The 27,818-nt window shown below is 42.9% G+C and overlaps 2 protein-coding genes across 2 annotated transcripts in view; both read right to left on the minus strand.

Annotated features, from left to right (window-relative positions):
* Nucleotides 1-2,600: 2,600 nt before the first annotated feature.
* Nucleotides 2,601-27,818, minus strand: part of C4H4orf19 (chromosome 4 C4orf19 homolog) — a 70,504-nt gene continuing 45,286 nt past the window's right edge. Inside the window, exons 3-5 of the mRNA XM_004266228.3 lie at nt 21,035-21,084; nt 5,380-5,433; nt 2,601-4,347 (exon numbers count right to left, since the gene is read on the minus strand). Coding sequence (XP_004266276.1) covers nt 3,411-4,347; nt 5,380-5,411 — 969 coding nt within the window. The 5' untranslated portion in view covers nt 5,412-5,433; nt 21,035-21,084 and the 3' untranslated portion in view covers nt 2,601-3,410. The remainder of the gene's footprint in view (nt 4,348-5,379; nt 5,434-21,034; nt 21,085-27,818) is intronic.
* Nucleotides 5,450-6,643, minus strand: LOC117200067 (CDGSH iron-sulfur domain-containing protein 2 homolog). Its single transcript, XM_033421641.2, has one exon. It carries the CDS (start codon nt 6,301-6,303, stop codon nt 5,719-5,721), a length of 585 nt encoding a protein of 194 aa, XP_033277532.1. The 5' UTR covers nt 6,304-6,643; the 3' UTR covers nt 5,450-5,718.

Genomic DNA, 27,818 nt, shown 5'->3' on the forward strand with positions numbered 1-27,818 from the left:
TGGGGATCAAGAGATACAGACTACTACGTATGAAATAAATAAGCTACAAGGAGGTAATGCACAACACAGGGAATACAGCCAATATCTTATAATAACTATAAATGGAGTATAACCTTTAAAAATCACTATGCTGTACAAATGAAACTTATATAATACTGTACATCAACTATACCTCAATTTAAAGAAAAAAAAAAGAAGAGAAGAGATAATCTTGTCCTTAGGGTCAGGGCAGAGGAAGACAGAAAGAGGAAAACGGTGACTGGCTAAAAGTTACTGAACATGGACAAATGGGTGTGTGCTAAGAACCTGAAATCCTGTTTAATCCCTTGCAGATCTGCTTTGACAGTTATAACAATATGCTACCATCTGCCTTGGAAACCAGGGAAAAACATCTAATGTCATATTTATATGATAGTTCAACTATCAGTAAAAAGTGAAATGTAACTTCCTAGCTCAAGAAAACTACATGTAATATAGAAATAATCTTATATCAAAATCAAGAGTTAACATGGTAAATAGCCATGCAATGCAGTTTGCTAAGATCAAGGAGACTGTGATGTCCACTTCTTAATATCTATCTATCTCTCTCTATATATGTATATCTATTTAATTGGAGTATAGTTGGTGTACAATATTGTGTTTATACGGTACAGCAAAATGAATCAGCTATACATATACGTATATCTCCTCCTTTCTGGATTGTGATGTCCACTTCTAATCACAGCCAGTGCCTTACATTCAGAGTGCATCTATGCTGTCAGACTGTCCAGAATGTCAGCACCACTTTTGATAAGGGGTGGGACCAGGTTGCAGAAAGAAGACATTGCACAGAGCAGGATTCTCAGCTGCTAGACAAGCTGCGGGGAAAAAGCTAAAATCTGGAGTTTCTTCTCAACCTAAAGATTCTGACATTGGCCCTGATGTCCTTTAGTGGAGCCTGGATATTGGGGCCAGGGCTGCTTTTAACAAAACACATGAAATTCCGTTAACCTTTTTGAAGCAGTTATTCACATATAAAGAATATAAAGAATCTTTATATTCTTTATATAAAGAATTTTCTAAATATATATAAAGAATTTTTAAAAGTCGAGAGTTTTTAATCATGGTGAACTCTCTGTAGCCGTCCTAAAATGTAAAATTAGGTAAACATGTAAATGCAGAAGTGTGTTTCTGTGCCAGGGAAAGAGACTTGTCTGCAGGAATACCTCACTTTCCCCTTTCCTTGTCCGATTTTTCTTCTTTCATCCTTCTGTTTTGGAGATACCCATGGGAAGCTGGGAAGGCTGTAGCTGTCCAGTCCTCCTTGGACCAAAGGTTCAGACTCCTCCTGTGTCACACTAACTGTAAATATCTTTCAATCTCTTTCAAATCAGCTCTATCCCGGGCTTTTGTGTTTTGAGGACCTGGTGTGGCAGATTGTAAGCAGACCATCTCATAACTCAACGTCCATTCTCCCCCTTCTCCGTAACTGAATCCTGAATTTAGTTGGGAAAGCCATGCTCATAGCTAGAAAGGTAAGTCTTCCTAGCCTTTCTGGCAGCTGGATGTGACCAAGTAACCAGATGTTGACCAATGAGAAACAAGTGGAAAGGTTGAATTACACTTCTAGAAGGTCCTTAATAGAGAGGGAGTGAGATCTTCTGACCTGTTATTCTTTTTCCTGCATGGAAAGCAAATGAGTGACTGGAACCCCAGCAGCCATTGTGGACCACGCAGTAATCTTGAGATGGAAGCCAAATGATAGAAGGAACATAAGTCGCTGATGCCATGGCATCCTCTACCAGCCTGGACTGCTACCTCCAGACTTCTTTTACAGAAAAGGTAAATAAATCTCTATTTTTATAAGACATTTATCACATGCAGCTGGACCTGATCCCAACAGGTACACTTAGGAAATTGTTGAAGGAACCACTTTGAAATATTAAGCATCTGATGTACTAAACAGAACAGTAAACCAACAATGCAATTAGCAATGCCAACAGTTTAGCCTTTAAAAGCTCTGAGTGACCTTGTATGTAGAGGTGGCTTGCCATCAAGCAAACCCAGGGAAATGTCTGTCTGTTAGGCTCAGAAATCATGTTTATGTTAAATAATTACCAAAATGGAGCGATGACATTATGACAATCTCTAGAAATACATATTATAATTCTCACTTAATTAATGGGCAAATAGAAGGGATACATTCCTTGCCCAAGGTCACATGCAAAGCTGGAAATCCAACCAAGGTCAGATTTCAGAGCCTGTGTTATGAAACACCATAATAAAGCACCCTCCATGTTGGTATTTTTCTAAATACTCTTGACCATCCTCTAAATTCTCCATCAAGCCATGTCTAAATAGCTGTCCTTGTTTATAAATTAGAAGGCTGAAACCCAGAGAGGGCTATTCATCCTAAAGGTCAGATCCGCACAGGTAATCATGGTGTCAAGAGTTTGAACTACAGGGACAGAGAGTCAAAGCCATTCTTGGCAAACCAACCTAGTCTCCTCTTCATCTGTAATTTAATAGTCTAGCTGTTTAAATGGAAAGAAACATCAAGGGTCACTAATGCTCAGTCTGGGAAAATTAGAAGCACTTTTGAGTTAAGACACACAGACACATATGTTGCTATATTTTAATCACAATCAGACATTAACATGGCACAAAACACTCCATCTATCTCTTTGCTGTTCCAAATCTCATGAAAACCTGAATTTGACACAAGCAGTTTAAATAATTATTTTGACCAGACTTCCCAATCCCACAGGAGATTAAAAAGTAATAATGTAAAAAAATTAAGGTCAAGGTGTCCTGATATCACAGCTAATGACTAACCATGTGTTTACGGGCGGCTCGTGCTCCACCCTGGAAGCTGCTGAGCTTCACCCCCGGTCCAACAAGTGGTTAGTTATTAGTTCCCTGGGTGATTGTCCCTGCAGGTAAACCATACATTAGGCACTTTAAGTGGGGGTAGTTACCTTTCTCGGGTTGGGTATAACGTTTGGCTCTCAAAAGCAAGATAGAGAATTTAGAGTCAAACAGAATGTTCTGTGAACCTTAAGCCCTTGGGATTAAGCGCTGGGACGTCAGCGCATCCTCAGGGACATCTGCACCAGATGTTCTGGGGGAGTCATGCGGGGTGCCGAGCAGGCTGTTTAATGTCTGCATGCGCTGTGGACACGAGCACTGTGGCCCACTCTGACTTTTATTCTCGTGTCTCGAGTTTTAGCCCATCTAGACGGTGGTACTCTCCATGTTTAACAAGCGGTGTGGCCCAGGCGCTCACAGCCATCAGAACAGCTGCTGGGTGTCAACCACCGGTAAGGCTGCACCCATCTGCGCTGCGGTCATCAGCTCTGTGTCTAAGGAGCAAACCCAGCCCCATACGCCCAGCGCAACGCTGGCTTCCTTGCCGGCGCAAAGCCGCTCCCCTACTCTGCCTCGTCCACATCTTCTCCCGCAGTAGCTGCCTCTAAAGCGGCCAGGGCTTCGGCCACCTCTGCGTCCTCATCCGCCGTCTCCCCACTCGCATCTCCAGGGGAGCCCTGGGTCTCCTCCCACCCGTTTCTCGAATCGACCACAGGTACGTCCTGTGCAGGATCCTCTTCTTTAAAGTATACACTTAGAACTTCAGTTGCCACGGCCTCGTTTAACGAATCCCAGCTTCTCTTCACCGAGAAGGGCATATTCAAACCACGCTCCCCCGCCCCGGGGGGAGCGCCCTGCCCGGGCTCCTCCTCTGTGTGGCTCTTGAAAAGACAGTCCTTTTCTTCGCGATCAACGTGATCTGCGTCGTCATCGTCGGCTGAGCCCCACAGCTGAGGGTAATCGGGGGCGGGTATCTGGAGGACGTGGTCTGGGATTTCCCAGGCGGGATGCCCTGCCGCGCAAGACGCGCTGGAGTCGCCGTTTCCGATGACACGGGTCTCTCCTGAAGCCAGCAGCACGCAGTCCGGTTGCCTGGCACTTCCTCCTCCAAGGAAGGGCCGAGTCGTGTGACCCTTGTTTGTGGCACTGGCCCAGGAGCCCCTGTCCCCCTGGGGGCACCCGGGATCGCCAGCGAGCTGCAGGGCAGCAGCGGGGCCGAGGCCATTGACGGCCCCGCCAGTCTTCTCAGCGCAGGGTCCCCCGGCCGTGTCCCCCGGGAGAAGCGGTCCTTGGGGCGGCCCGCAGGGCTCCTGCAGAGCAGCCGTTTGGTACCTGCTCGTGGTCCTCTTGGAGCTCTCGCTCGGAGGGTCATCCTTGTGTACCAGCACTTCGTGGCTCTGTTTGCCTTTTAACTTAACGGCATCGTCTTCATCTAACTTGCAGCTGTTTACTTCGTTGACATAACCAGGGGAGGGCACTTGAACTGGATCCAAGAGATAGCTGGGGTGAGAAGAAGGGAGACCAGTCGGGTTAAGTATTAACTTTATTAATAACTTTCATTATTAATATATCTACTACAGGCTCTGCTGTTTTCTACAATTCCTATAAATTTCCATGATTACTCTTTTAAGTCTATATGTGTGCCTCATTAAATATATATAGTTGGTATAAAAATGTTCTACCAACTGGAAATAGATCTTAAGAAGAGATTCAAAAAAGGGCAGGAAGAAGTTACAGAACAAAGTGGGTCATGAAATTGAAAAACAAACAAAAAATGTAAATAAATAAAACAAATATCCAACAACAGGAAAATAACTGGTTCAGAACTGATGGTTCAACCCCTCAATGGAATATTATGTAGTAATTAAAATATGAAGTCTGGACTAGCAGGAAAGATACTTACAATAAATATTTTTTTGAATAGAGCTTAACATCAGATTATAATTATAGTGGAATAAAACTTATATATGTATGTAGGTGTGTGTGTGTCTATATACCTATATCTATCTATATATAGATCTATATATAGATAGATATAGATACGGAACAGAACTAACATAATAAAGATAGTTTTGTCAAGGAAGCAAAATCATCAGTTAATTTTTCCCCTTTATTTTATACAGAATTATATTTATGTTGCCCAAATTTTTATGAAATAGAATCTGGACAAAATTAAAAGCACATATGTGACTGGGGTGTTTTCAGTGATGCCATTTCAGGCATCTTCAAAAACTCAAACTTTTCTTTGCATTGAAGCTCTCTGGAGAAATGTAAATTCAATCCAAACCAAATTCAGCTTCAGAGAAAGACAGCGTTCCCAACACACTCTGAGCATTGCGCAAAAAATGTTTAAAAATCCAGGCCTCGTGTTCTTTTAAATGACATTAAAGTGGTTCCAAACTCTTAATTTCCTGGCAATGGTGGTCATGCCCCAAGCTGGGTGAATGCATTGAACCCATGCAGGGTGTTTAAAGTGCTTGCATAGTAATCACAAATTCCTCCATTCGGATGGGACATTTTGTTCAATGTTACCTTTGTAGCATTTTACAGCACCTGCACCCCATCTGGATTACTTTTTGTTATCATCTGGAAAAAAAGGCATAAAAAGGAGAGAACAGAGTGAAGGACATTTTATTTTATTTTATTTTAAAAATAAAAAGTGTTCGTTTTATTGTAGGAAGATACATTAATTCTTTGAAATCAGAGTGAAAGTGTTGCACGATTTAATTCTATATCAATGACTGAATATACAAAGTGTCAAATATAAACAGTAGTGTAAAATAAATTGGCAGAAATAATTATTCAACCAGTAGCAATACTTAAGACTACCATTTGAAAGATCTTCTATAAACAAAGAATGGAAAAATACTGTTATAAGATTTTGCAGCACAGAATTGAATTCCATCCTAATTCATTACTATTATACTTCTTCAGTATTAGTGGACCCACATTATCTCCAGTCAATTTGTTGTGTTTATCGTGTGAACCATCACAGGCAGGAAACGTCTTAGAACGCCAACACCTACAATTAGCTGCTTTAGTAAGACACAAATCTTCAATGGTTATTTCATTCACCACTTTGGGATTTTCCTTTTGTATTTTAAGATTAATCAAGTTATCCTTCTGCTGCTTTTTCTTCGGGAGGAATGGACGAACCGCAAGGTAGTGCAAGTACACCGAGGAAAGGCAATAATCAAAGCCATTCTGAAACTGTGAGCCGGGCGATCCTGGTAATGCTCTCGGGGACTGGGAGCTGCTTAAGATAACGCGGGGAGCTGCACCTTCAACATGCGGACCGTGGCCTCCAGCACCTTCCCGGCCAGCGGCGCCCGCTCCTCTCCCGGCCCCGCCGGCGGCTCCGCTGCTCTCCGGCCGAGCTTCGGGCGCTTGCGCGGAGAGCGGAAGCAGCAGGCGGGCGCTCTCGGCCTGGACTGGGCCGGGGAGGCTGAATGACATTTTAATAGGAATTAAGTTTGCTTTTTCTTTCCTAGATACACTCAAAGTTAGTAGAGTTACAATTTTTGGCAAAAGGATAACGCGATTCAGGGAGGGCACTGGTTACCCGGAATACCTTCACGTATCTAAAATCACAGATTCAGAGTTCTCAAACATTTATTTACACTTGTCTCTTGTGCCAGACCTTTCCCCAGCCCTGGGAGTTATGCCATCTCCACTTTGCAAATGAGGAAAAAACAGGTTGACGAATGTTAGGGAGAGAAAGGTGGGACTGAAAAGGACTTGTGCGTTTTCTCTTCCATTGTCTTCCACAGGGGACATGGACTTAACCGGGGTGCAGCCCACGTGCAGCAGCAGATGGTGTAAGAGAGTGGAGAGGTTTCCGCGCCAGGGGCTTAGCTACTCAGCATTAAAAGATGTCAGGATACGGCAGCTGATCTCCACGTTCCATGTTACAGACCTGAGGAGATTAGAGCTGGAGGGATCATCACAAGCTTTACTTGGACTAAACTGCTTCTGTTTTGCTTTTCCCACCACGAGTCCCATCCTGGCTACGATCCATGGACTCCACTCTCTGGCAGTTCAAGGACACGCCCCTTCGGGCTTGCTGGTGGCAGATGGACTCATGTCTTTGCTTCTTTCATTTCCCACCTGCCCTCTGTCCCCTGGCCTCTCCCAAGTTGCATTTTTCCCTCATGATTGCCCCCTGAATAAAACCTTCTCTTCATGTAAAACTGACCACACTGTTCTGGTCTTTTCTGAAAATCCTAAAAATTAGTATGGAAGAAACTTTAAGTCATCTTCCATCTCTAACAGCTACAACCTTTAAGAAGACAAGCCGGTGACAGAATCTAAAGCCCTAGTCCCTTTGTCTCCATGAGATGCATGTACTAGGGAGAGAGAGGGATCGCTCATTGTCAGCTGTGTCACTGCTTCCTCTGTTCTCTCTCCTTCCTTTCCATCATGCATGAATTTCCCAGGATGCTACTTCATAAGCCTTTAACCACAGAGAAAATTACTGGTGCCTTTTAAGAAGTATAGACTAGTTGGATGGTTAGAGGAAACTAGATTTACACCCCCCCACCCCCACACACATACATAAAGATATCCAACATCCACATTCTAATCTCTGGAACTTGTGACTGTTACCTCATGTGATCAAGAAAGAAAGTCTTTGCAGATGTGATTACAGATTTGAGATGGGGAGATTGCCTGGATTATTTGGGTCAGGTCCCAGCTCTGCCGTGTAACTTTGGGCCTCAGCTATTTCATCTGTAAATGGGGATAATGACGCATCTACCACCTAGCATTGTTGGAGATGATATGAGTTAATATTCATAATAAGCATATACTTATTACTCAGCTTTGTCTACATACAGCATGCTTAAAAAAAAAGACGAAAGCTTTGCACCTAAGAAAGAATCTAGTAGTCATGACGTACATACACATACAAACAAGAGCATTAACAATACCAAGTAATACTTGTTTCCAGAATAAGGGCCAAATGGTATATTTCTATCAACTGTGGCGCCAACTGAAATACGCACACCCCAAGTGCAACAAAAATTCCACAGAGAGAGAAATCACTGGTGGCTTAGCCAGCGATATGTGTACAACCTTTTCCTTTTTCAATGTACTCTCAAAGAAATTACCCCATTTTCCAAGCCCAGGATTTTGTTTCCAGCCTCTGCTCCCCACTTATGTCCATTTGCTGCAAATAATTTATATATCAGCCGGATGACAGGTTCAAGAGCCCCCTGTGTGCTTCCTCCCCACCATCAGCCCTCCCCTCCCCACTTGCGCCCTCAAAATCTGGCGTTTCCATGCTTGCAGTACCTTTGTTTATCTTGGAATCTGTTTTTAAAAAGTCAGGAGGATAGGAGGCAAGAAAAAAAGTCAAAGAAAAGAAAAAAAGGGCTTTGGAGTGTTTGAGAGAGGGGCAGACTACAGGTCTTAATAATGTAATTGAAGCAATCGTGAGATGTGAATTACTGAAAAATGTCAGGCAGGTGGGTTCCAGAGTCGTAGGCAGGGAAGGTTTTCTTCTGGAAAGAAGAACAAACGAAAGAGGCTTGTCTTGAGCGACGCCTGGCTTTCCCAGCGTCTCTGAGGCTGATCAAGGTCATCCTGACCCTGAGGCACCCTTGCCAGGCTGGCTGGCTGTCCCCACCCTCTGCTGCTGGCGCTGAGGCCACACAAGCAACGTGCCCGGAAGTGAGATTACTGCTGAGATTTAAGAGCCCAACTCCAGAGCCTCTGCTTCCCTGTTTCTAGGAGAACCGACATGTCATCTGTGGCTTTCACCACCCACCCGTTTCCCTGGAAAACCACAGGATCTGTATTTTTCGTCAAAGCCATGTAGTTATAAAAGGTGTTTTGATGACTCTCCCCTTTCAAGTCAAGTTTACAGTCCCCCCCACCCCCCGCTGCCTCCCTTTAGGGTGCACCCCCTGGGGTTCCTACAGACCTGGTCCCGTACCCAGGGCCACGCTCTGTGCCTCTCTCTCCCCAGCCCAGTGGAGGCAGCCTCTTCCTGGTTAGAGGTCCTGCCCTCTCTCACCACGCTGTGTTTTCCTTCCCCAGCGACATTCCTTCTCTCAGTGAGATAGGCTCCAACGTCCAAGGTTGAGTGACCGCTGACGAGAAAAGGGTGGGGACTAATGCATTTACACCCAACCCCTGCCCGCCTGTGTCTACAGTGATTCTTGTTTCTATGATGATTCCTAACATCAAACCTGATCTGTTTCTCTTTTCATGTGTCCCTGCCACACCACATCTTGCTTTTAGCGAGGAGGTCTCCCACCTCCAGGTGCAAAAAGGAAATACTCCAGGTCCAGCGTGGCACACGGACATGGGGAAAAAAATGTATGCTCTTCTGAAGTAAAACCGAATTCAAAACGGGCAGTCTGTCTCTTTCTCTCCCCCCTCACTTTGACAACATCTGGCTTAAAGGTGAGAACTCAGTTGTCTGGGGCCCTTTATTATGGAGCAGAATCAGAATTTGCTTTCTCTTTGGCGTGGAAAAGAGCAACAGAGAAGCAAAAGGCAAAGCCTTCGCAGCCGTCATCTGGTTTGCACAGGAGAAAAGCAAACACCGTTAGGATGGTGTGTCCACCCACTGCTGGCGCCTGCCTGCTCCTGGACTCCTGTGTTGGACGTTGACTCTTGTCCTGTGTTCCGTGTTGAAATTACACAGTCCTGTGTTTGAAGACGGGCACGCTAAAGCCCCATCAGTTACTAGTCAAGTCCCCTTGCGGGAAAATCTGGTTTCACAAGGGAGTTAGTGATGAAGGTGGGGAGAAACGGGGAGACTGGGGGGAGGCAGGAGTTTTGCAACCAGACAGAGAAATTGACTGAGTATCCATCAGGAAGTCAAGGAATATAGGAAAAGGCTCAACCCAGCCGGAAAGGGCTGCCTCTGATTGTGATGATCTTAAAGAATGACAGGGACAGGTCAAATGGACACAGGACCAGCTGGCAGGGGTTCTACTGGCCAAATACAGAACAACATGAACATGAGAATAAATACTAACATAAAGGATTATAATCCATTGAATAAAACAAGGGTCTATGAATCCTTAGGATATAAATCTAAAAAGGGGAAAGCTCTGACTTACAAGTAGATGGTCAGCTAACAAACATACAAGGAATAATGGAACTAGAGAAATCACCATTTGACAACCATCACAGGAACAGTTGAGGTAAGCAAGAATCATCAACAGATGCTGAGACCAGCGGGTGAAAACTTGAGGAGAATGGGATATTTAGTCTCAAAGTAGCTCCCCACCACACGCTTAGGGGTAAAACAGTATCCTTACAGTGGAGAAACCTGGTTCACAGCACCTATATCAAATAATCAAGGGTTAACATCATGAGTAACGAGACTAGTCGGCAGCCTTGGATGTGATGCACTGAGGACTTGGAGTCACTTCTGTGGTTTTTCTACCAAAAGAGTATAATCTGGATTGAAGCAGGAGGCAACGTCAAACCCAAATTATGGGCTATTTTGCAAAACAACTGGTCTGTGCTCTTTAAAGAAATGTAACTTTATGAAAAACAAAGACAGACTAAAGAACTATTCCAGATTAAAGGAGATGGACGAGACACGACAACCAAATGCAATCATGATCTTTTTTAAGAGGTCATTATTGACACAACTGGTGAAATCTGAATAGGTCTGTAGATTAGGTAGTAGTATTAAACCAATGTAAATGTCCTGATCTTGATTATTGGTCTGGAGTTATAGAAAAGCATGCCCTTGTTCTTAGGAAATTCAGAGTAAAGTATTTAGGAGTAGAAGGGCATGGTACCTGTAACTTATTAAAATGATTCAGGAAAAAGATTGTGTGTGTATGTGTAGAGAAAGAGAGAAAAATAAAGCAAATGCTAACATTTGGGGACTGTGACTTTATGAGGGTCCTTTGTACTTTTCTTGCAACTTTTTAGTAAGTCTATATGATGTCAAAACCAAAAGTTAAAAGGAAAAAAAATAGTGGGAAGTTGAAAAAAAAAAAAACCACTAATCTGATGTCTGTTCTTGTTCTGCTTGTCTCCGGGCTAGGACCCATTACCTACAGGAAACCATTGTTACTAAGCTATTCCCTATAAAGAAACACATGGAGAAAAGGAAAGGAGCTCATCAAAAGCCCACGGGCCTTTCTGGATTTAGCTGTCATTCTGAGTATGTACTAAAGACCTTTCCTCAATATCCAGCCCCAGGCACTAGAACACTGAAGGCAAAGATGCTTCCTGTCCTTGGGCTGCCCCATCTCAGAAGAGGACTTACAGTCTAGGGCATTGCTGTTCATCAGCTGTCGGCCTCCCTTACTGAACACAAGCCCCTCGCAGGCAATGCCTAATCCAGGGCAGCAGCCAGCTTGCCTGGAGCACGTCACACCTGTTATTCAAATAAAGGAATGATTGGTGAGTGACAGGTGTGAATGAATGAATGGTGAGTATGAGCTTTTTTTTTTTTTTTTTTTTTTTTTTTTTGCGGTACACGGGCCTCTCACTGTCGTGGGCTCTCCCGTTGTGGAGCACAGGCTCCGGACTCGCAGGCTCAGCGGCCATGGCTCACGGGTCCAGCCTCTCCGCGGCATGTGGGATCTTCCCGGACCGGGGCACAAACCCACATCCCCTGCATTGGCAGGCGGACTCTCAACCACTGCGCCACCAGGGAAGCCTGAGTATGAGCTTTTATAAATTATTCCAGTAGAAGGTCTACCTTTTCCATGATCAAATCTCACTCCACCCAGTGGTCCAAAACCAAAAGCCAAGTGCATGACACGAACTGAGAGAGATGGGAGGAACCGTGGGTCCTCTTCCCAGCTTGGGAACTACAGTTATGTAATTCCAAGGGTCAAGGACAACCTGCTTCGAGGGCTCTAGTCAATGAATGAGCTTTCAGAGCAGCTTCTGGCAAGTGGTTTGAGTTGATAGAAGTTGGAGTGTTTGGAAGAGACATAATAAAATTAAACACTTAAGTTTCAACTCCGTTTTGAAAAACCAACTTGCCAGTGTTTAGAAAACAGTCTAGGATTTCACCTTAATCTGGCCAGCAGGTAAAGTTGAAAAATATGTAGTGAGTCACTTCTGGGTACTGACCTCTTAGACTCAAGAGGATTGGATAAAAATAACTACCACACACTGAAGAGACCACCAGGTGCTTTATGAAAGAAATTAAAGACTGCCTGCCCAACTCCATAGACAGAATTGAATCTACAGTGGAAAAAGGACAAGAAGATAATTCTTGACTACTACCCAATCTCTTTCCTCAGCAGAATCATATCCTCCTTTCTGGGAAGGCTTTGAAAACTCTCTGGGACAAAATTTTCTGGTGTGTTCCCTTTTCTCCTAAAGAGGTTGAACTTCAGTGATTTTGGAGAACTGGAAAGACTATAAGAAGACAGTTATTATCAGCACCATCAAATAGTTCATTTGATGCACTCCCAACAGTCAATGTGCTACCATATGTGTATCAGCATCACTTAGGACTGGGTTTGATGGAATATTTGTGCAGAGGTGTGTTCAAACCCCTGCCAAAGGGTTCCCTGGTCAAACAGGTTTGGAAACAGCAGAGATGAAAGATGAACACATTCATAGTTATGAAAAAGAACGATTTCACCTTGTTTAATTCAGTATTTTCCAAAATTATTTGACCACAGAGCCTTTTTTTTTTCCCCATAAAAGATATTAACAACCAACAGAACTTGTGTTTTGTGGAACTTTGGGAAAAACAACTGTCATGACAGTCTAATTATCAGGAGGGGTTTTACGCCCCAAACTAATTATTGCCAGGTGGTGGTTGGTGTTTTGGTGAACTCAGCCAGGCAAAGTCTGTGCCAGGTGTGAGAAATCCACTTTCCAGCAGTGGCTTCATCATCAACCATGTGGATGTGGGAAAGCTGTGTAACCTCCTTATTCCTCAGTTTCTTTATCTGCCCAATGAGTCCATGACATCAAAGCTCTCTTCCAAATCTAACAATTGAAATGGTGAATCAGCGAAGGAAGGTTCCTCCCCTCATGACCCTCTCTCTGACTCGGCTCACACACCGTTATCATTGAACACCGAGACAAGGCAGGCACCAATATCACCGTTTTGCAGGTGGGGAGCTCTGCTCAGTGGTGTGTGAACTACCCCATCCCAATACTGATGGGCTGCGTTTGGGTCCCAAGTCCACAGTCACCCCAACCCATGATCCTGACTGAATGCACAGAGCTTCTCCTCCTGTTTCCTTCCTTCAGGCCCCAAGTTCTCATCTCATTCCCTTAGGTCTGCAGCTCTTTGAAAATGTCTCCTTGGCTTCTTTGCCATAGGGTCCTGCTGACCAACGCCCTGGAGCCTTGAGATGGGGAGAGTGTGTGTAACAGCAACTTCCCTGGGAGGGGCGAGGACTCAGGTCAGGGGGACTCTGAGGGAGGAGGAAGTACACCTGCTGGACCTCCTTCACTGGGAGGTGCTGGGGGAGTGTGTGTGTGTGTGTGTGTGTGTGTGTGTGTGTGTGTGTGTGTGTGTGTGTGTGTGTGTGTGTGTGTGTGTGTGGCAGGGCTGGGGTATGTGCATGAGGCGGGATGTATAAGCATCTGAGATTTATCACACCAGCAAGTCAGCACAGCGGTTAAATGAATAACTTAGGGCCAGAGTCGTGGGTTCCAATTCTACCTCCACCATTTATTAGCTTTGTGACCTCTAGGCAAATTTCTTAGCCTCTGTGACCTTTAGCTGTCTAATCTGCAAAATGGGAATGATAACAGTTCCTGCTTATCAGGATTGTTTTGAAATTTAAATGAGATAAAAGTATGTGTGGCATTTACTGTAATGTTTGGCATCCTGCCAGTACTTATTAATATTGCAAGTAGTTAATATTTGAGTGTTTAATATGCATCAAGTACTGTTTTAAGAAATTTCATTTCTCAAATGAAATTTAAGATTGAATGAATCTTAGATTATTACTTTACAATAATCTTTTAAGGTGGAAACCAGTAATTATTATTATTATTATTTTGGCCAAACTGCGTGGCCTGTGGGATCTTAGTTCCCTGACCAGGGATTGAACCCGGGACACGGCAGTGAAAGCGCTGAGTCCCAACCACTGGACCACTAGGGAATTCCCTATTATTTTTTTAATTGAAGAGTAGTTGATTTGCAATATTACATTAGCTTCAGGTGTACAGTATAGTGATTCAATATTTTATACATTGTACTCCATTTAAAGTTATCACAAAATAATGGTCATATTTCCCTGTGCTGTACAATAGATCCTCATTGCTTATCTATTTTATACATAATAGTTTTAATCCCATACCGTTGTCTTGCCCCTCCCCCCTTCCTTCTCCCCACTGGTAACCACTAGTTTGTTTTCTGTATCTGTGAGTCTGTTTCTGTTTTGCTATATTCGTTTGTTTTATTTTTTAGATTCCACATATATATGATATCATATATATCACATTTGTCATATGATATGTCATATGATATCATATTTATAGATCAGTATTTGTCTTTCTCTGACTTCTTTCACTAAGCATCATACTCTCTACATCCATCCATGTTGTTGTAAATGAGTAAATGTAAATTTCATTCTTTTTTATGGCTGAATAATATTCCATCATATATATCACACCTTCTTTATCCATTCTTCTGTTGATGGACACTTAGGTTGTTTCCATATCTTGGCTATTGTAAACAGTGCCGCTGTGAACATTGGGATGCATAGATCTTTTCGAATTAGTGTTTTATTTTCTTTTTTGGATATACACCCTGGAGTGGAATTGCTGGGTCATATGGTAGCTCTATTTTTAATTTTTTGAGGATCTTCCATACTGTTTTCCATAGTGGCTGCACCAATTTACATTCCCACCAACACTGCACAAAGGTTGGGAGCCAGTATTTTATAGATAAGTAAATGGACATGAAAGTTGAAAGTGGTACAGTGTGGCTATTATTAATGCTGTTGTTATTGTTTTCATTATTATTAATACTTCCTGATTATATATTAATTATATAATATTTATATATTTCATATTATATTAATATAATACCTCTTGTAGGTTTTGTTGTTTTCTGAGTTCACTGCTTTACACAATAAGCAGCAGCTTGTGATCCATTAGCTTTTGCAGAAGGGAACTGGATCCTCTTGATTTGGGCTCTGATAGAATTTCATAGGTGTGGTTTCATCTATTGGCCACCAGATGGCAGTATATAGTGGTTATTTAATTTAATTTCAAGGGAAGGACTTGGTATGGGAAAGGCCTCAGACACAGAATTAAAGGCACAAATAGTGTAGGTGCTTTGCCAGGTGGTGAAGTTAGGGAGTAGGTGATGTGGTAAACATTCAGACAATTATTGTGTTAAGTCCTGGTGGCCATAGCACCACCTTACGGCAGGGCTTCCTCCAGTTCTGGCTGGGCATGGGATTTATTCTGTAGTCTGGCCAGACCATGGCGGGGTCAAAAAACTCTGGCAATTCTATAGACGCCTCTTTTCACACAAATGGGATCTGTCTTTCTGGACAATAATTCTGTGGAAGAGGCTTCAGGAGGAAGGAGCTGTGGAGGGGTTCAGTTTCTCCCGTGTTAGCTCTGATGCTGCTGGGCCTGCCCGTTTCACTGCTCCTTCCCTATGGCCATCCTTGTGCTGCCCCAGGCCCCGTGGGCAGCCCATGGTGTGAGCTGGTCTTGGGGCCCCATCTTCTGGATGAGGGTAAGTGGCCATGAATTAGGAGGTAAAGAGAAGCTATAAAATAAATATGGCCCAATTTGAAAGTTTTTGTGGAAGAAGCTCATTATTTTTGATTTAAAATAAATTCAGAATATTGTGTTTGAAAAGGCAAAATTTGCATGAATTATTAGAATTAAACAGAAGGCTTTTTTTTTTTTTTTAGAGAGGAAAATGAATGTAAAGAAGGGAAAAAACCTGATATAAGCACGTGACAGTAGCTATAACAGAAGAAGATAGGGAATAAGACAGAAATTCTGTGAGGGTTGTTGAATAGAGTTATCATTCATCTTTTTGTTGTTGTTTACTTTAAAAAACTATTGATAGCAATTATGCCTGCATAGTTTATTTAAATTTTGTGAGTTTTTTACACTTATCTGCAGTAATATTTGTGTCAAAAGTCAAGTATCCATTTATACTTAGTGCTGATACTAAGCTCTCTATTCTGTGTCATTGATCTACTTTTGCCAAAACCACTGTTCTTATTACCCTAGGTTTGCAATAACAGAGAAAGTTCTTCTATCTTGTTTTCTTAAAAGATGTTTTTGGATATTTTTAGCTCTTTGCAATTTCATATAAATTTATTTTTTTAATTTAATTTAATTTATTTTTTTATACAGCAGGTTCTTATTAGTCCTCCATTTTATACACATCAGTGTATACATGTCAATCCCAGTCTCCCAGTTCATCCCACCCCCACCCCCACCCCCCGCCGCTTTCCCCCCTTGGTGTCCATACGTTTTTTTCTCTACTTCTGTGTCTCAATTTCTGCTCTGCAGAAAATTTCAAATTCTGTTGGTAGCTTATGGTCAGCCCTCTAGACCAGTTCCTTCTCCCTGTACTCTTGGTGGGAACAGTTCTAGGGAAAGTTTGAGAAGCTATGCCCCTATTCTCTGGACTGTAAACTCCTGGGAGTAGGCTCCTGTCTGGATCAGATGAGCTGCAGCTCATTATTGAATAAAGACTAGGGTGTATGGGTGACAGGGGCGGGGATCCTCGTGAGCACTTTGAGAGGCAGAGGGAACGGGGTCCATAAGACATCCTCCTGGGTCTGTGCGGGCAATAACTCTCATTTCTAACGAGCTCCCAGGGTGCTAATGCTGCCCTCTGGGGACCACACTTTGAGAGTTCCTGCTTTATGGCTTTATGGAAATGAAGGCAGGCAGGCCTCTTTGTTTTGCTATGTTGCTGGTTGGTCTAGGTGAGCTCTACTTAAAGGGGAAGGACTAACACCCTAAGAACGCTTGTGGCTTGGGAAGTTCCTGGCAACAGTGAGGTGGCTACAATTACCACTGGCCCCTTTTGGTGACTGATGATATGGCCCAAACCAAGTTGGCCAAAACTAATACCTGTAGTCATTACTGCCAATTGCACTCCCAATTGGTGCAGTTTACAATCCTGTTAGGTTTCTAAAAATTCTGTCTGTTTTTCAGAATTTGCTTTTTAACAGTTTTTAATTTATGTTATTTTATCCTTCTCTATGGGCGTTATAACAGGAAAAAGTTAAAATAAACCACGTGTCCAATAATAGGGGGTCAATCTGGACAACCTAAATGTTTACTAACTGAGGAACAGATGAAACAAACCCAAGACATTGGGCTGGTCTACTGCCTGTCTGCACTTAGACTGGTCCCTGCCCCTTGCCCACTCAGTTTCTCAAGGCACCGTAATGCTGATGAACCCTTGCCCTCTGGATCGGGGTAGTCCCACCAGTGGAAGGTGCTGGTGGAAGACTAGAGGGGGAGGATGGGGGATGTCAAGGTATGTTTCCCTTTCTCTCTACTTCGGACAGTATGCTGTTCATCCTGGTAGTGGCCAGATCTCCTCCACAGCAATAGATACCCAAGAGCCCCACCCTCCATGGTGCCAGATAGAACCATGGTGCCTCACCATGGCTCCAGCCATTGCCCCAGCATCTGGTTCTGTGTCTCATCCTGGGGTGGTAATGTCTCCCTGCCTCGACCATCTCTGTGTTGCCTCACCATCTCATTTGGTTTCCCAGCTCTTCCAATACCCACATAACCCACTGATTATAACGTCCCTCTGTCTGAAAGGAAGAGTTCCCATTCCTGGCTGGACCTTGCCTAATACAAATAATATCCTGGTCAAAGGCTTTCTAGCTAAGTTATTAAGTAATATACAATAACAGTACTGGACTCTGCAAAAATTGGTATTATCTATTGTATAGGTTGCTGCTTGTAACATACCTGACATGGGAGGGGGTGTCCACAGTGGCTGGGGAAGGGACTTTAGCCCCTCCATCAACTCCATCAAGTTCTCTTCCCTTTCCCACCCAAAATCAGTTTGTTTGCTGTGTAATGTAACTTCCAGACAAGTCTCCTATCTTCCCTTCCAAGCTCTTAAACTCTTCCTATATATATTCTAAAACCGCCACTGGAGAATGTATAGGGGACACATGGACCTTCGCATTTAGTATTCTCGTGAAAGTACTCAACATCATTCCCGCGTGTGGGTGACGGCGGTTAATATACGTTTCGATGTTCCTCATGTCTACTAAAATACGAAGGGTATCTCCTATTATTCACATGGGCACCTGGCCGTATTAACCCATTCCACATTATCAATGTAGTGGCAGGAAGTTTATTTTTAATATGCTCCTAAAGCCTTCAGTGAGTCTCTAATTCAACAGTTTAAGACAGAGTTGGTAATCTAGATATCACCATGTGCTTATCAACTGCTTTTGAAGTATGCCTTGAGGAAGTCAGGCAGATTATCACAGACAGCTCTGAAGTGAACGAGACGTCATAGAGAGCTCAACTAATCACGTACGCAATCTCACTTAAAATGACAATTTATCATCAATGATACGGGCTTAGGTATTTACCCTGAATTCGACTACTTGGGTAGAATCCTGTTCACTGATGAACCAATATACCGTATCACTGAACACCAAACCAAACCAGATCATTATCGGGGATACATGACCACAGCACCAAGATTCAGACCCAACTGAAGATGGGGGCAGGCCATGACCTTCTGGGTGTTTTTTAGTTTCAGGGAGTATGAACAAGTACACTTTGGAGAATCTTCAGATGGTACAAACAGAGTGCATTTGAGAAGAGGATTTCAAAAATTTGAAGTGAAGATGATGTGTTTTCACTTAACACGTGCAGTTCTATGTCTTTTTCATGTGGGATTCAGTGGCCCCCTTCCTTCATACTCTTGACCACCATAGTAACCGTATCATCTGACAAAACTCATCTCAACTCAGCTTGGGGCTGATCTTGACTCTGGCTGATTGGAAGCTCAGCATCACCAATCTTTAGTAGAGAATCTGCTTAAAAACATCCGAGACACTCTTGCATTAGTGCGTGGTTGATTTCATTTTTACGGCCACGTTAACAGAAGGACTGGTCAAAGTACATGTATAAAATCATATATGGGTTCAGAAGAAGAGGAGGAAGAATTTTAAGATCCAGGACACAGAAGACAGTCTACTGTAATGAAGGGAGTGGGCTGTGGAGTCAAAATCTGGACTGGCCTGTTCTAAGTTGGATGACCTTGAGTAAGCTGCTTAACTTCTCTGAATCTCAGCTTTGCCAACCATTAGACAGGGGAAACAGTAACATCTAATTGTGCAGGGTTCCTGTGAGAATCACATGGCTTACACACGTGATGGGCTTGGCAAAGTATGACTGGCAAGTAGTAGGTTCTTAGTAAATGTGGGCTGCTCTCATCTTCACGGCCATTGTCCATGAGAATATTATGTAACCACTGGCTTAATGACTTTTAGACACTGTGAATAGAAATGGGTGATGTTCTGACCAAATTCTCCCTGAAACCGCGTGGGAATTAGGCGTGTCTCCAACACACAGTATGTCTCCAACACTGATAAGCAGCCTTATCTGGGAGGTGGGAGAAGTCTGGGAGAAACCTGAAGCATTTAGAAAAAGTTAAGTTCTGGAAATGATGAGGAAGTTGCAGAGGAGGCGACGTGGGGAGACGTTTATATAATACAGTCTTGTAAAGCTATAAATAATGATAGCTTTAAAAGCAAGCACAGCTCAGGGCTGGATGCTTACAGTGAAGTAGTTCTGGGTAATTCCCAGTATCCTAGATGCCCAAACCTCAGCGAATCTTAGAGAACATCCTACCACCCAACCACCTTATTTTATAAATGTGCTTCTGGACTCAAGGCTGGAAGCATGGACTGGTCAGAGGACAAGAAAAAACAGATTGTCCCATGTTTGCAGAAAACCCTATATGTGCAGAATTGGGTCACCAATGTTTCTTTGAAGTACAGTAAAAATAGTTTTTGCACTTGAAAAGACTGAGCATGGTTCTGAGGTCTCAAATATCCCTGAGCACTTAACTGAGGACAAGACACTCTGCTAGTAACTAGGACACAAAGAGGGAGAGATCTCTGCAGTTTGTTAAAGGGCTCACCACCCATCATTCATGCGCCAAGTGTTTCCTGAACACCTATTACGTACAGGTACTGAACTCGATTCCAGGGAGCTGAAAAGAGTTCACAGTCTAGCAAGGAAGACAGACATACAAATACATGACTAATAGAGTATTAAAAGTATGAGATTAAACTATGTCATGTAACATGTTACATAAGGCAAGGAGCACCTGAGTAATCTTGGGAAAAGACTGGAGAAGACTTGTGGCCACAGGTGAGCAGATAATGGGGCTGGTGGGGTTCCGGACCACATTCCAGGGGATGCTACCACTTACACTCTCTTTCTTAGTAAGCCCACTCTTTTCTCTACGTGTGCACCACCCTTGCCTTGTCCTAAAACATTATCACTTTTTTCTTACCTGAATTTACTGCAAAATCCTCTTGTTTCCTGCATCCACCTGTGTCTTCTAAAATAATACATTTGCCACATGGAAGTCACATGATCTAAGCCACATAAATCTGAATCTTATCATTTCCCCGGGCCTAAAACTTTTCAAAGGTGTCTAAGACCCTCAGGATATTTAATAACATAGAATAATGAAAATGATGATAAAAACAGCAAACTTACACAGAGCTTCCTATGTACTAGGTGTTAATCCACGTGCTTTAGGTGTACAATTGGTCCTCATCATTTGTGGATTCCATAGTTGTGAATTTATCTACTGGCTAAAATTTAACTGTAAGTCCCAGATGAATGCTGTGTTTTGGGGGTCATTTTTGGGCATGTGCGGAATGGTGAAAACTTGGAGTGGCCTGAGGTGCACGTTTCTAGCTGAGCTCAAACAAGGTAACACTCAGCCTTCTTGATTCAGCCCCATATTGTAAACCTTTCAGTGTGAAGACTTGTATGGTCATACCATTTGTCCCGTTTTAGAACTGTATCCCCTAAACAACAAAAGTAAAAAGGAAATAACAGAATTCTACTCAAACCTGAATGAGTCAGAAAGAATAGACTTTGGGGATTGCTCTGTCTACTGGCTTTAATGTTTCAGGTAATAAGAACTGTAGTGGAAGACCGAATAATATAAAATGTAATGGAAAGTGGAAAGAACAGACTTTCTTCCCAAAGCACAAAAAAAAGAACAGCTTACCTGTTGTGGAGATCGTCCATTAGGTTTCTCTAGAAGTTTAACTTGTCTTCCTGCAACCGAAAAAAACAAAAAAGAAAGTTGAAAACTGAGGTCTACAAGTTGCCTCCTTTTCACAGCCAAGTTGCGTCTTGAAAGCCACAGCAGAAAGCATTTCCTGAGAGGCCCAGGCAGTGATGTGCGGGAAAAGAATTCCTGGCCTAGAACATTTAGCCCAGGCAGCCAAGGGCTTTGAAATTTGCCAGCCTGAGTTTGCAGCCCAGCTTCTGATACTCAATTAATGATCAATGAACAATTTACCCAAAAGTCAGTGTTGCATCTATAACATATTATAGTGAGATTTAAATGGCACAACGGGAAAGCTGCTTATCACATGCTAGGCATGTTGGAATTGTTCAATAACCAGAAGCTATTGTTAGTTGTTGCTGTTGATAAACATTACATGACAATACACTCTTCTCTGATGGGTAAAGTTTCAACTAAGCAGAAAAATAATTCAAGGAATTTACTTCTTGGAGACATATCAAACAATCAAAGTTTCAATGAATATATGCATAACATTTCAATAAAATTATTAGAATAATTCACTATACATAGACAAAACTTTTCAGAGAAATGCTCTTAGCCCACTTCCAAGTAAACTACCTTTTGGGATAATGAATTCTGCCTTAAATGTATCATATAACATTAGAATGGTTATATCCTTTTGGAAATTCAATTTCATTTTCTGTCAGCAATGTCTTTTCACTCAGTATTACTTCTTACTGTTTCCTAATTCCTTAAAATCTAATACATTGCTCAAATGTCACATGAATGTTATTCTTAATTTTTACCAAGTACTTATAATTCAACTCAAATATTATTTGAAAAGGAAGATACAAGAAAGACAAAATCCAGGCCTTCAGAGAGCTAGCCATCTGTTGGGAAGGGCAAGGAGACAAGAAAAGGTTAGGTTACAAATCACTAAAATATTAGGCAGGGTGCACATAATGCCACCAGAGGAACACAAGAGCTGAGGGGGTTCAGGATTGGAGGTTGTGTAACTGGGCTGACAGCACCTGAACTACGCATTCATAGAAAGATGGGAAGAACCGTGGCAGATAGAAAAATGATGACGGTGAAGTGCGGAGGGAGGGCCTTCTAGGCAGAGGGAATGTGACAAAGAGAAGTCAGGAAAGGATGGGGTATTATTTAGTCACCAGATAATTCAACCCCTACTGTGTGTCAGGCACCACTAAACTGCAGTGAATGGGACACCATGCTGTGTGCCCTACAGAATGACAGCCCTATGTGCGGGAGAGTGAATACTCTGGATCGGCTGGTGTTTAAAGAACTTGGAACTTGCCATGTGGTTGCTAGACAGACATTACAACTTTCCTACAAGTGTTTTGTAGGAAACCAACGGGATGTGGCAATTCAGAGTTGCAGGTGAGAACCTCCTTAGAGTGAGGGACGGACCTTTGAAGAGGGAGCATTTAAACTGGGACCCAAAGAATGAGATGGAACCAGGCATGCAAAGAACAGCTCTCAACAAGTCACTCCCCTTTAAGAAGCCTTAACTGGCTCTGCATTGCCTACCAATCTTTAATGGCCCCAGCTAGGCATCCAAGACCTGCCACAATATGGTACCAATTGGCCTTCCTAGATTATCCCTGAAACTCCTCTAGCCACTACTATTTCCGGCCAACCTGGATTTTTCACTGTTTTCTAAACATGTCTATATACACTTTTTCTTATTTCTATACCTTTGCACGTATTGTTTCCCCCAGTTGGCATGCCTCCATGCCCACTGGTATTTTGCAGAATTCTACTGATCCTTCAAAACTCCTTCAAAGCTCCATGAAGATTTAAAAAAAATCCCACCTAAAGGTAATTACTCCATTCTTTTAATTTCCACAGAAACTGGACGGCTCTGATCACTTTCTGCCTTGGATTACAGTGTAGGTACACCTCGTTTTATTATTATTATTATTATTTGTGGTACGCGGGCCTCTCACTGCTGTGGCCTCTCCCGTTGTGGAGCACAGGCTCTGGACGCGAAGGCTCAGTGGCCATGGCTCACGGGCCCAGCCGCTCCGTGGCATGTGGGATCTTCCCGGACCAGGGCACGAACCTGTGTCCCCTGCATTGGCAGGCGGACTCTCAACCACTGCGCCACCAGGGAAGCCCTCGTTTTATTTTTATTATTATTTATTTATTTATTTTTGGCTGCATCGGGTCTTAGTTGTGGCACACGGGATCTTCTGTTGCAGTGCGCGTGCTCTTCATTGCAGTGCATGGGCTTCTCTCTAGTTGTGGCATGCGGATTTTCTCTCTCTAGTTGGTGGCACACGGGCTCCAGGATGCGTGGGCTCTGTAGTTGTGGTGTGCGGGTTCCAGAGTGCGTGGGCTCTGTAGCGTGTGGCATGCAGGCTCTCTAGTTGAGGCGCGCAAGCTTAGCAGTTGTGGTGTGCAGGCTTAGCTGCCCTGCGGCATGTGGGATCTTAGTTTCCTGACCAGGGATCGAACCTGTATCTCCCGCATTGTAAGGTGGATTCTTCACCACTGGACCACCAGGGAAGTCCCGGTACACCTCGTTCTATTGTGCTTCGTAACTATTGCATGTTTTTCTGTTTTGTTTTGTTTTTACAAGTTGAAGGTTTGTGGCAACCCTGCGTTGAGCAAGTCTATCGGCACCATTTTTCCAACAGCATTTGCTCACTTTGTGTCACATTTTGGTAATTCTCAAATTATTTCAAATGTCATTATTATTATATTTGTTACAGTGATCTGTGATCTTTTTTTTTTTTTTTTGTGGTACACGGGCCTCTCACTGCTGTGGCCTCTCCCGTCGCAGAGCACAGGCTCCGGACGCGCAGGCCCAGCGGCCATGGCTCACGGGCCCAGCCGCTCCGCGGCACATGGGATCCTCCCAGACCGGGGCACGAACCCGCGTCCCCTGCATCGGCAGGCGGACTCTCAACCACTGTGCCACCAGGGAAGCCCCTGTGATCAGTGATCTTTGATGTTACTATTGTAACTGTTTTGCAGTGCCACAAACCGCAGCCATGTGAGACAGCGAACTTAATTGATAAATGTTTGTGTGCTCTGTTTCACCAACCAGCTGTTCCCCATTCTCCCCTTTTCAGGCCTCCCCATTCCCTGAGACACAGCAATATTGAAATTAGGCCAGTTAAGAACCTTGCAGTGGTCCCTAAGTGTTCAAGTGAAGGGAAGAGTCACACGTCTCTCACTTTAAATCAAAAGCTAGAAATGATCAAGCTTAGTGAGGCAGGCATGCCAGAAGCTCAGAGAGGCTGAAAGCTAGGCTTCCTGCACCAGTTAGCCAAGTTGTAAATGCAAAGGAAAAGTTCTTGAAGGAAATTAAAAATGCTACTCCAGTGAACACATGAATGATAAAGTGAAACAGGCTTATTGCTGATATGGAGAAAGTTGTAGTGGTCTGAGTAGAAGATCAAATCAGCCACCAGTCCCTTAAGCCAAAGCCTAACCCAAGGCAAGGCTCTAATTCTCTTCAATTCTGTGAAGGCTGAGAGGTGAGGAAGCTGCAGAAGAAAAGTTTGAAGCTGGCAGAGGCTGGTTCGTGAGGTTTAGGAAAGAAGCCGTCTCCATAACATAGAAGTGCAAGGAGAAGCAGCAAGTGCTGATGTAGAAGCTGCAGCAAGTTATCCAGAAGATCTAGCCAAGACACTTAATGAAGGTGGCTACACTAAACACCAGATTTTTAACATAGACGAACAGCCTTACAGTGGAAGAAGATGCCGTTTGAGACTTTCATAGCTAGAGAGCAGCCAATGCTTGGCTCCAAAGCTTCAAAGGACAGGCTGCCCCCCTTATTATGGGCTAATGCAGCTGGTGACTTTAAGGTGAAGCCAATGCTCATTTACCATTCCGAAAATCCTAGGGCCCTCAAAAGTTATGCTCAATCTACTCTGCCTGTGCTCTATACATGGAACAACAAAGCCTGGATGACAGCACATCTGTTTACAATATGGTTTGCTGACTATCTTAAGCCCACTGTTGAGACCTACTGCTCTGAAAAAAGATTCCTTTCAAAACATTATTGCTCATTGACAATGCACCTGGTCACCCAAGAGCTCTGATGGAGATGTACAACAAGATTAATGTTGTTTTCATGTCTTCTAACACAGCATCCACTCTGCAGCCCATGGATCAAAAAGTAATTTTGACTTTCTAGTCTTATTATTTAAGAAATATGACTTGAAAGGCTGCTATAACTCCCATAGACAGTGATTGCTCTGATGGATCTGGGCACAGTCAGTTGAAAAGTCTGGGAAGGGTTCACCATTCTAGATGCCGTTAAGAACATTTGTGATCCACAGGAAGATGTCAAGATATCAACATACACAAGAGTGTGGAAATAGTTGATCCCAACCCTTGTGGATGACTTTGAGGGGTTCAAGACTTCAGCGGAGGAGAGGGTGCAGAGAAAAGCAAACCCTCTTACACTGTTGGTGGGAACATAAATTGGTGCAGCCATCATGGAGAACAGTATGGAGGTTCCTTAAAAAACCAGAAACAGAGTTACCATGTGATCAGCATGGAGCATATATCTGGAGAATACTCTAACTCGAAAAGATACATGCACCCCAATGCTCATTGCAGCACTGTTTACAATAGCTAAGACATGGAAGCAACCTAAATGTCCATCAAAAGAGGAATGGATAAAGAAGATGTGGTACATACAGTGGAATACTATTCAACCATAAAAAATGAAATAATGCCATTTGCAGCAACATGGATGGACCTAGAGATTATCATACTAAGTGAAGTAAGCCAGACAGAGAAAGACAAATATCATATGATATTGCTTATATGTGAAATGTCAGACAAAGATCATATGATATCACTTACATGTGGAATCTAAAAAAATGATACAAATGAACTTATTTACAAAACAGAAAATGACTCACAGACATAGAAAACAAACCAAAGGAGAAAGGGAGGGGAGGGATAGATTTGGAATTTGGGATTCCAAATTCCAGACTACTATATATAAAATAGATAAACAACAGGGACCTACTGTATAGCACAGGGAACTATATTCAGTATGTTGTAATAACCTATGATGGAAAAGAATCTAAAAAAGTATATATATATATATATATATATATACACATACACACACACGTGTAACTGAATGTACACCTGAAACACTGTAAATCAACTATACTTCAATAAAAAAATAATGAGAGCAACAATAAAACGTTCTTGGAAATTAAAACAAGACAGCAAACATGAATATTTCAATGGAGAGTCTAGAAGAGAAACATGAGGAAATCTCATATAAATTCGCAAAGGAGATAAAGACATGAAGAGTTAAATAGAACTGACATAAAAGTAAAGCTCCTACAGGCTTCAAGAGAGAAAAAAACTGATCATATACAAAGAGCTGGGGATCAGAATGGTTTTGGACTTCTTAAACACACACACACACACACACACACACACACACACACACACACAATTCTGAACTTGGCCAAACCACCAATGAAGTGAGAGGGTACTGTAAAGACATTTTCAGATAAGAAAGGTCTCAAAAATTTTGCCATTCATATACCTTCCCCTCCTGGGAAGGAGGCTATTAGAAGATGTAACAAACAAATGAGGTAGTAAACCAAGAGCGGAAGACAAGGAATACAGGAAATAGGGCATCAAACACAGGAGAGAGACAAAAGTAACCCCCAGGACGATGGTGATGGGAGACCCCAGAATGCCAGCAACGTGCACAGCCTGGAGGACGGCTCATTCTGACTGGAGAAGATGAGAAGGCTCTGGGCAGTTTTCTTTTAAGAGATGAAACTGATAGAATCACTGAAGTGTCCCAAAGAGAAAGATATATATATACAATAGGGAAAGACTTTGGGGTCCAATCAGTGGTAAGGATGTAGAATACTGAACAGATGAAAAAAATGAGCCATTTGCTACCTTCAGAGAAAAAGATGTTCAGGAAAGGGAATTTAATTATACTTCCCTACCTGGCTTAGCTGCGAACTGCATTTACATAGTTATAATAAATACTAGTTATTCATCTAACTAAAACTGGAGGGGGGCGTTCAGTAGGGAGTGGGAACATTTCTTACGTGTGGTGGGGCAAGGGGTGGAAGCTGAACCGTCTTTTACCACACTGGAAGATATAATGTCTGAAACACTAAAAAAAAAAATAATCAAGAAATGGTAGTAGAAACATTCATTTAGAGAAACTGAGGCAAATAAGCACAATAATCAGTGAAAGCAGTGAGTTCCTTTGAGGAAAGAAGGATGTGTTCGCGAGTAAGCAGTCTGGGCTTTATCTGAAGATTTGGGAACCAATTTAGTCCTAAGAGCAAAGTCATGAGAAAGGGTAAACCAGATGATAGCAAGCAATAACAATGATGCTTTTGAAAAAAGCTGACTCCCATCCATTTATTTACCCTACATTAATTATTTAATGCCTAGTACCGTGGGCCAGGTCATGTGCTAAAAAGAGATGACTTAGCAGGATGAACTGCTTACAGCCTGGTGGGGTGGGCAAAACAAAAACAAATAATTACGATCCAGTGACATAATAGAGCTTAGAGGCAAAGCATCATGACAAGGTGGGGACCAGCAATCAACCTGTCAGAATATTCTAGAGCCACACAGCCCAATATGGTAACTACTAGCCATAGGTGGCTATTTAAATTACTAAAAATTAAGTACATTAAACGTTCAGTTTCTGGTTACCCCAGCCAGCCACATTTCAAGTGCTTGAAAGCCACATGTGGCTATCGTATCAGACAGGGTA

The sequence above is a fragment of the Orcinus orca genome, chromosome 4, assembly GCF_937001465.1.
Source record: "Orcinus orca chromosome 4, mOrcOrc1.1, whole genome shotgun sequence".
NCBI classification, from domain to species: domain Eukaryota; kingdom Metazoa; phylum Chordata; class Mammalia; order Artiodactyla; family Delphinidae; genus Orcinus; species Orcinus orca.

Coding starts and splice junctions, on each gene's coding strand:
- LOC117200067 (XM_033421641.2), bottom strand. CDS start 6,303: ATGTCATTCAGCCTCCCCGGCCCAGTCCAGGCCGAGAGCGCCCGCCTG.